The sequence below is a fragment of the Pundamilia nyererei genome, unplaced genomic scaffold, assembly GCF_000239375.1.
Source record: "Pundamilia nyererei isolate P.nyererei 1_Seehausen unplaced genomic scaffold, PunNye1.0 scaffold00003, whole genome shotgun sequence".
Taxonomy (NCBI): Eukaryota; Metazoa; Chordata; class Actinopteri; order Cichliformes; family Cichlidae; genus Pundamilia; species Pundamilia nyererei.
In genome coordinates this window covers 6,289,453-6,298,853 of record NW_005187404.1, presented here as the reverse complement: position 1 = coordinate 6,298,853, position 9,401 = coordinate 6,289,453, and the positions used below count along the sequence as shown (strand labels likewise).

Below are 9,401 nucleotides of genomic sequence, written 5' to 3'. Positions count from 1 at the left end.
GAACCTACAGCAGAGTCAGACTGATGTCTCCAACTAAAGCGAAAAGCTAAGTGTTGAAAGGGCAGCAGAGCATCTCTGTAGACATTTTCCTGTCTCTCAGGGAGTTTCATAAACTATCGTAGCGTCAGATCATTAAATGTTCTGCTGCAAACATTTTACAACACGTTTAACAGCAGGTAGAACTACAAATGTGCTGAAAATTAAAGTTGTCACATCCTTGCTAAATGTAAAAACTTATTGGTATTTTAAAATTAATCAGAATCTCATGTAACGTTTACAGTAATGCAGTTTAATGCATTTCCAGTACATCTGGCTATGCTAGAAGAGATGTATGTTTCTAAAGTCCATGAGCATACTTTTCTAAATCAAATACAGCATGTGTATATCTGAACTTGCACCGTGACATTTCCTGTCATGTAGGTCAAACGTTTGTCCTTCGCATACAGAAGAATGTTAGAGTGCCACCTTATGGACAGTGTCTGTATTACTGCTGAATGCCACTTGGAGAGTAGGTGGGGAAGAAAATAATAATACAAGAAAACCAGAAGACATAATCACAAGGCTTATGTCAGCTTTTTGTCGTTTTGTTTTTTTAAAGCCATCATCCTGCTGGTTTCCATTCAGGATAGAGAACAGGCACATGCTCAGCTGTTGTTGGTTCAGGAGCAATCTGGAAATCACTGTAGTGACCTCATCTCCTGGTGTGAAGAACTCATCTTTCATTGTTTTGTATACATCATTCTTCCAGTACAGTAAGAAGGCAAACTTCCAACAAGTAAAAATGTTTTTTTAAAAAAATGCATCATCGCTCTATTGCTTTAATCACTCACATCTTTCCATGAGAGGGAAAACATTAAGTTTACAGCAAAAACAAGCCTTTATCAGTCTTTTTTGGTACATCACTGAGGCAGCCCTTCCTTTCCCCCCCACGCCCCCCTCTCCTAATTTTGGTGACGCCGTGTACCTGTCGACACACAGCACAAGAAAGTTAACTAAAACTGCTTACTGCTCGCTCCTGTCTGGGGTTCGGCTCCGTTACACATGAAGAAAATAACAAATCACATAACGAGAAGAAAAATAAAAATAAACAACCAGCAACGATAAGTCTGTCATCACTGCCGATGTCGAGAAGCGATGCGGTTAATTTCAGTCCCAATTTCAGTATATCAGCGGATTTTTGGGGCCCAGAAAAGAACCCAGTTTACCGTGTGCAGAATTATTAAAGATTTGGAAAGCCAATGTTTTCTCAGCCTCTATTCAAACTATGCGAGGAAAGCCCCGGCCAACAGATTTGATGTCAGACTACACAAAGACGCACACTGTCAAACACACAAACACACATGCACATATTCTTTCACTGTGCAAAAATAGATATTTGAACACAGCTAACTATATATATATAGATATATATAGATAGATAAATCTACTGCTTAAGGTGGACGTTTTCTTTTTGTTCAAATCTGTGTTTCCCATACACATCAATCAAGTACTTGTCTAATAGAGATTTATACATCGTTTTTCCATTTCTATACATTTTCCATAAAACAGACATGGCTTTAAATTAACTGATGATGAACAGGCAATAAAATTCCTTCTTACCCCCCCTGTGCACTTTTACAAAAATAATCCATAAAAAGAAATTTAAAAAATTAAAATAAAATCAACCTAAATGATTAGTTGTGAGCTCGCTAATTTGTGACTGCGCTGGAGAAACGGGAACCAGAGGATACAGCATGCACCCTCCCGGGATGTCTCAAGTACAAATGACAGATCAAATTAGTTCATTATTGAGGACACGTGTGAATGATGGGTGCTCGCTGCTCGCTGCAAGGCGGCTCAATGAGCCACTAACAAGGGAAGTTTACATTCAGAAGCCCCACTTGAAAAATGGCAAATTTAGTAACTGGTCTTTTCTGGTCTTAGTGCACAATAGAAAGTACCCCTGAGTTCAAGGACAGGGTAGGATCCACCACGAGTGGGTGGCTACTTGCCCGAGGATCTTCGAGGCTCTTTAGGCAATGACAGGGGCAGAATATGGTCCTGGGCCAACAGTGCTGTGGAAAGTTTGAGCTGAGAAGAAGAATGGCTTGTGTGTGGGGGGGGATTATGGTAGAGTGGATAAGGCTCTGGTATAAAATGTCATGGTCATTCTTGGTCTCCCGCCCCCGGCTGAAACCCTCGTTTCATATTCATCGTAATTCTAACACAGCCAACACGCTCTAGGGCTTCATCACCAGGTTCTCGGGATTTTCAGATTGCACGGTACTGTGGTTTTACATGGTTTGTACTTTCTCCTCCCCTCTATCCCTACTTTGTAGGAAATTCCTGCTCAGTATTCCTTTCTCCTACAGTTCATCAGTCTGTGTCTGGACTACCCTGACCCCTCCCCTCCCTCTTTTTTATTTATTTATATTTTTCTCATTTATTTATGTTGATTTAGACTGCTCGGCTTTCGGGTCCACAGGCTTTGTGACTCATCCATCACAGCCCGTCTTTCTCTCCCATAGCAGAAAATAGCTGTGTTGGCCACTACTCAATATTAATCGATGGGAATTTTGTCTTCCAATTCCAGTGAGCGGTCCTCAGCAGGCTCCTCGCTCTTTCCCAGCTCCTGTAGCTGCTGCCGCCTCTGCACCTCTGCCTTCAGGTTCTCCAGATCCTTTGGGCTGAAAAAAAGAGAAGAAAAATCAACACACAACTCCCTAAGATAGAAGAAATCCTGAGCCTATAATTATCCCCATTCATGTCACAGACATGCTCCCAGAGCTACACACTAACCACACCTTCATCTCAAGGATTCAAGGAGCTTTATTGTCATTTGCATCACATGTTTACATGAGGTGGAACGAAATTAAATTATAAGTCATTATTTACTAGAAAGGATGTGGTCCAATATCAGAACAGGCACACAGATTTCTGTCTGCAGGATTTATGGTTGTATAGGCACACATACATCCACACAGCCTGTGTAGTTTAACACTTTATTATCCTAAGTCAAAGCATTTGTGGAAAAATTGGAGAACTATGGCTCAAGACTACTTTAAAAATAATACTAGAAAGTGTGACACCCTGGAAGCAAAATACAAAGCAATCAGGGGTAGCTCAAGACTTTTGCACAGTACTCTAATAGCCATTTTCTGGGAAGGATTAATTCAAATATAGGAAGTGAGTATAGTGACCCAAAAGAGTGAAATTTCTATAAAATCCTAACTAAAGCAAAGATTGGAAATGCAATCTTAACACTCTCGGAGAACCAGGGTTACGCTAATAACCAAATAATTTCCCCATTTATTCAGTTCCACAGTTTAATGTCTGAGGAAGCCACTGACTTCCTGCATGTTGTGAGATTACCAACCCATATACAAGCAACAAAGAGCAGTAATGCTCCTTTATGCGTCTACCTGAGAGGTATAAAGATGATGCCATTGATGATGTTGAGCTGGTCCAGAATGGTGGCCATGCTGGGTGCAGTGAACTAGAAAATCAGAGGGGGGGAAAGGGGGGAACGAAAAAAAGCCATCAGCACTGAACATAATCAGCTGGAAGCACAAAAAAAAAAAAAACAAAATGACTTGGAACATTTACCTTAAGGGGCATAATGCTGGCGTTAGAGCCATTTTTGTAGATCTCATTCATGGTTCTCTGCAGAGCTACAGCCTGCTGCGTGAGATACTTCAGATACTCAGAACTCTCCTTGGTCTTCTCATGGGCCTCGCCCATCTGACAGGAGGAAAAAAACATTAGAAAAAAACTGCTTCATCACAACTGGTAAAGTTAAAGTGTATGAGCTGCTGTGGAGCATACCTGGTTCTTATAAATGGTGTAACCCTCCTTCTCGTGCTGTAGTGCAGAGCGGAACTCAGCCTTGCTCTCATAAACTCTTGCAACCAAATGATGACTGGAAAAACAATAAGGCAGTTATAATACAAACCATCATGCCATTACTACTTTTATTCTAATGCATATGAATGAATAAATCAATCTACCCACCTGAGGGCTACTTTGAGGGACCGAGGTCCATGGTACTTTGTGTTGATGGTCAAAGCGTTCTCCAGGAATCTCAGAGATAAATCGTACTCCATGACTCCATGCAGCACCAGCCCGATGTTACTCTGAGGAAGTCAGGAACAAAGTTCAATAATTTTGCTTCTTCCCCACCTTATGAGAAATAACGTTAAAGCCAGCAGGCGAAGTCTGCACTCACGTCCAGCAGAGCCATCTCAGGGTGGTCCTCCCCACAAATCAACAACATGAGGTAACGAGCGCGGTACAGAAGCTTCAGAGCAGTCGAAAGCTGGTTGTTGGCAAAGCAGTACAGGGCCAAGTGCATCTGACAAATGAAAGGAACAAACAAGTTTAGAAGGATATTAAACATGGTCAACATGACAAACATGAGTTCCTCCTCCATCTGGTAGCTTACATATTCTTGAATTGTGTTGGGATGCTCGATGCCAAGGACTCTTTCACTCATCAGAACAGCCTTTTGCTGATTGCTGAGAGCCTGCAGGTAAATAAATATTTAAAAAAACCAAAAAGAGCCATTCAGCACCACAAAAAAAAATCAGCATGAGCTTATATATATATATTAAAAAAAAGGAAGCATTGCACATCTGTGCCTACCTCAGGGTGATCTCCCAGGATGTAATTAAGGCGCGCCAGCAGGCGCAGGCAGGAGCAGATCTCTACGTGCATGGCTCCGTACACGTTGTTGAAGAGATTAAGAGCCTCGTTGATCAGCTCACATCCTTCCTTCAAGAAACCTGAGGGCAGTATAATGATTAATTTAGATATATTAGTACAAAAGGAAGAAGGGTTAATGCTCTGAAAAAACTTTTTTTTTTAGAGCATGCAAACGTCACCTTGCTGCACTTTGGCCTGCCCACTCTGGAAGAAGTGGAAGGCATCTGTGGCTTTGGGGTTTACATGTTTCACCACAGGGAAAATGTTCAGGATGTCCTCTTCTGTGAAGGCAGGCTTATGGCGGCTGTCGAAGTTATACTCCTTTATCAGGATCTAAAAGTCAAATAAAACACAAGTCTAAGAAAGGATGTGATGACCATTCGGTAAAGTGAGGGTGCAGTCACTACATAGTAAATGAGTTACCTGTATGCCAGTTTTGACTGAAATTTCTCTGAGCAGAGTGATTTTCTGGAGGCCGAATTTCTCCACAACTTGGTCGACACTTTCACTGTGCAATGAGTAAATAGGTTTTATTTAGAAATACATACAAAGTCTCTACATTTGCTTGAGTTTAACAGGTGGGGTCCTTACCACTGTAGGGTAAAGTGATAATAGCTCTGGGCCTCAGAGGCAATGTTCTTCCACAGTTCACTCGGTGTCAGGCTGGCCCATGCCGTGTTGTCGCCACCGCCGGGGACCCTGTTGCGACGTTTGCGGTTTTTGCGGCGTGACACCAGTTCATCGGGAGGCAGGTGGGCAACGGCGTCTGGGAAGGAGCTCAGGAAGCAGTTTAGGAAATGGCTCACAGCAGCAGAGAGTGCGGACAGCTCTACACCCTGCAGGAAAAAAAGCACAGATGAAAATAAACAACAGTTCGTTGATGTCTTTAAAAGGGAGCAGAAAATGTTGCACCATTAAATTTAACTAACCTGGAGGTACGTCTTGAATATATGTTTTGCACATCTGGTGATCAGCTCAGTTATTCCTATTCTCTAAAAAAAAAAAAACAAGAAGAATTTTATTTCTTTTTTTAAATTTAAACTGTGTGCTGATTCTATTGGTCAGATTTGAGGAATCAGACTCACATAGATGTGCTCCAGCTGGGCTTTGGCAGGAGTCTTCTCCATAAATTCCAGGACTGTGCCCAAATAGCGAACATTGATGCCTCTCTGGTGCAAAGCCTCCGTTAGTGAGGCTCCATCCATGGGCAGAGCGCTGTGGTCCAAACAGTCCTTCACCTGGTTATGAAAACACACAAACATGGCTTTAAACTCAGACACAGACAACCCTACGTGATAATTTGATGTGCAAGCATTTACCGAACAGACTTATCATTGTAACAATGAAATTAGGCGCACAAGTCCAATATAAAAACAGTTAAGTGCAGAAAACTACTAATAAAATACCATAAATATGCTTTAAATTTCCACAAAAACAGAAGTAGCATATCTGAACGCATGCTCTGAATTATCATCAGACAAAGGGTAACAGTTCATACAATGACCAGGACTGAGAGCAGTCCTGATGATGTTTTGCAGTCTTTTGGGGTAGTGCGAGGTGGTGACATCTTCTATGGCAGCTAAATATAGGAGGTCCTACTAATCTGATCCCTGCAGTCGTGAAATTTAATTTTTTCCCCCCCAAGTAGTTTACAATTAAAACTTAATTTGACTCTCTCTATAAGAGTCTCCCAGCTGCAAAGGTTTTATACACCGGAAAAGCAAAAACAAAGTTGGTGAATAGTTTAAGCAGAACACAATTATGCTTTAATCATTTCATGTTAGACACTACCTGGGCCTTCATTTCCTTAGCCACACACAAGCCTTCATCGGGGAGTTTAACATGATCGTGATGTCCTTATAATAAAAGGCAAAAACTATTTGAATCCACACTCTTCACACACCAAGACAACTCAGCTGGATGTTTGGGAGCAGAAGCGTCACTGACCAGTGTTGGGACCTGACAGGAAACCAGGAAGGCAGCTGCGTCTTTGAGTAGCTGCTTCTGCTTCTGGATGTCGTCTGCGCTCTCTTCAGGGAACCGTACTCCTGGTTCAACACCACAAACACAATCATTGCTTTTTGTTGTATTCACTTTTGAAGTAATCGGGAATCAAATGTGGTAGTGTCTCTACAACTCTAGTTTCCCACTTCCAAAACTTAAAAGCTTCACACAATGTTCATGGAAAAGATCATTTCTGACTTCCCAGCTATTTGTTTCTAATAACCCATATAATAGGAATCATCATGTTACCTGGGGAGAAGATATCAGGGTTGAAGCGGATATCGAAAGCTGTGTCGCTGATGGAGCCCACTGCCTTACAGGCATTCAGGACCACTTCACGGCTTTTGGGGTCTGTTTGTGTTTGGGACCAAAGACAAAAAACAAAAAAACAAAAACAAATAAAAAATACAGAAATGTTAAAGGTGATTACGTCAGACAGGTCATGTCAAAATGTGTAAAGATCAGTTCTGATCTGAACTGTTCTTTCACCTCAAACTATCTGTTCACACATCAATACACAACAGCAGTCCAGTTTATTTCACCCTGGTCTCAGCAGAGCACCCACCACCATTCGATCAGGACCACAAACCCTCGCTCTATGATTGGCTCACACAGATTACACAAATCACGCACCACAAGGTTATTTCTGCATTTCAAAACACCTTTGGATTAATCAACACAGCACCCGATTATGGAGTTATTGGGTCAAATCCTGCTGCAAAGGGATCACAGGCTGGGAATGGGTTGTTTCGAGGGGGGGGGCACTATTCCCTGCTGCAGGCTGAGGACTGAACGGGGACAGCTACTCAGGTGGAAAGAAAACACTATGATCCAGTAATTTTAGAGTTCTATTGATCCATTTCTTTTTTCTATGCCGTTATCCACCAGAGTAGCTCTCTCTGTATTGTCCTGGCCCCAATTTTTGGGGGGGTGGGTCTAAACGTACCAATACTAGATCCATCTTCGGCAACTAAGGTCTCCGCTAGCTCTTTGGCCTGAGCTAATCCTGGAATACTTTCCTCAAGCTCCTTACCCTCCAATGGGCCCTTGCATTCCCCGTTCTGGGTGGCTGTGGGGTCTACAGGCCCGTTTGTTGTGGGCTTCGAGGAGTTCTCTTCGCTGTCAGTTCCTGTTTGTGAGGCAGCAGTGGAAGCATTGTCTGTCTGGCTAGTGCTATCTGTGGAGATGTCTGTTGCTTTAGAGGAATCTGTGGCATTGGTCTGTGCTGTGTCTGTCTGGGTTGTGTCGGCTTTGCTCTCTGCGAGTGTTTCTGAGGTTTCTGTGATGGCGGGTGTGTCAGTCTTGATAGAGTCCCTGTTGGCTTTATGCTGCATCAGCTGTAACGCTGCCATCTTCATGAACAGGAGATATCTGAAGAGGAAGACAAGAAACAGTAGCAAAGTCACTTCTATGTAATCAGCACAGGTTTCTAGAAAACAGCTCATTATTGCTGCACAACAACAACACAAACCTGTGCTCAACAAAGGCTTCGATGAGCTCTTGGCGTAGACAGGCCAGGCGATGGCGGTGCTGGCGGGGGAAGCCTAGACGCTGGCACTCTGGAGACAGCTCCACTCCATCCACAGGCAGGAAGTTGAGGTCAGGGGGGAAGGTGCGAAGGAGGTCGAGAATATAGTGTCTGCCGTCATTCCCGATGATGCCTTTGCATTCGACAGAGGAGCACAGCTCCACCGTGTCATTCTTCTCATTCAGCACGCTGTGCCGCTGGATCTAAAATTTAACGTACAAAACATACACAGTATCTGTATGTAGACACGAGTCAGCTTTATTATTGTCACACAGTCATGCTTCTTACCTTTAGTGGCCTACTGGTCTTTTCCAGCAGTTCCAGGTATTTGCCGTGAGACACAACAGTCTTCCCAAAGTCAATGGAGCCGTAGATGACGCTCTGCTCCTGCTCACGCTCCAGGATACCTGGGATGATGGACTGGGCGGTGACACGGTAGCCTCTGTAGTCCACCACTACAGTTCCCAGAGTGTAAAGACCTTCCACATCCACCCCGCTGTAAGCTCGTACTCCGTTCAAGTCATTGGTGGGTGCAGCGTGGGCGGCCGCATCGCCCCCCAGCTCACGATAGTGGTCCCGCACATCGAAGCCCAGACTGAAAAAGATGTTGTTCCAGATGAACATCTGCATCCGAGTTTCTTCACCAGGGTTGATGGCCATTACGTTGCCATCAATTACAGCCATGGCACCTCGAGTGGCAGCTGCCGCAAAGTCACTGTGGACCTGCAGAAAGTAAAAGGTTTCACATTAAATTAGCATCAGCATAAGCAACAAGGTGGCTAATTAAAGAGCTGCAGAAAGTAAGACTTTAAACCTTGAATATAGCCCTCTCCCTTAGCAGCCGCTCAGGCAGGTTCTTCCGGGGCAGCTCTCTGGTAGTCTGCAGCTCTTCGTTCCAATCTCTGGTCTAGATGCACAACAAGAAAATTAATATTGGAAAAAACTTGAAATCATTCCTCTTGATGATCTGCTGCTGGATTCAGCGCCTTGACCTGTCCAGGGATGTGCTCCTCATAACCCAGGCGGGAGGTGTATGCGTCCTCAGCTCGAACACAGTCCATTGCATGGTCTACTTGCGGAGCAGTCCAGCTGTATACTTGGAAAGGCGTGGCTATCCTCTCAAACGGGTGTCTCTGGACTCTGCAGCAGTAAAAGAGAAACCATAATTTCCATGGTTCATAATTTAGCT

At 43.5% G+C, this 9,401-nt stretch overlaps 1 protein-coding gene across 3 annotated transcripts in view; it reads right to left on the bottom strand.

Annotated features, from left to right (window-relative positions):
* Window positions 1–792: 792 nt before the first annotated feature.
* cluha (clustered mitochondria (cluA/CLU1) homolog a) overlaps window positions 793–9,401 on the bottom strand; it is a 39,961-nt gene continuing 31,352 nt past the window's right edge. For 2 of the 3 annotated variants that reach the window (XM_005720799.1, XM_005720801.1), the window contains 20 exons: window positions 9,205–9,352; window positions 9,027–9,119; window positions 8,501–8,935; window positions 8,156–8,415; window positions 7,631–8,055; window positions 6,934–7,035; window positions 6,628–6,728; window positions 5,766–5,918; window positions 5,610–5,672; window positions 5,272–5,516; window positions 5,104–5,188; window positions 4,860–5,013; window positions 4,621–4,760; window positions 4,421–4,501; window positions 4,205–4,330; window positions 3,991–4,112; window positions 3,805–3,898; window positions 3,586–3,720; window positions 3,402–3,475; window positions 793–2,666 (listed from right to left, as the gene is read on the bottom strand). In XM_005720799.1, the coding sequence (XP_005720856.1) occupies window positions 2,540–2,666; window positions 3,402–3,475; window positions 3,586–3,720; window positions 3,805–3,898; window positions 3,991–4,112; window positions 4,205–4,330; window positions 4,421–4,501; window positions 4,621–4,760; window positions 4,860–5,013; window positions 5,104–5,188; window positions 5,272–5,516; window positions 5,610–5,672; window positions 5,766–5,918; window positions 6,628–6,728; window positions 6,934–7,035; window positions 7,631–8,055; window positions 8,156–8,415; window positions 8,501–8,935; window positions 9,027–9,119; window positions 9,205–9,352 (3,163 nt within the window). In that variant the 3' untranslated portion in view covers window positions 793–2,539. The remainder of the gene's footprint in view (window positions 2,667–3,401; window positions 3,476–3,585; window positions 3,721–3,804; window positions 3,899–3,990; window positions 4,113–4,204; window positions 4,331–4,420; window positions 4,502–4,620; window positions 4,761–4,859; window positions 5,014–5,103; window positions 5,189–5,271; window positions 5,517–5,609; window positions 5,673–5,765; window positions 5,919–6,627; window positions 6,729–6,933; window positions 7,036–7,630; window positions 8,056–8,155; window positions 8,416–8,500; window positions 8,936–9,026; window positions 9,120–9,204; window positions 9,353–9,401) is intronic. The other variant, XM_005720800.2, reaches the window with a different exon arrangement.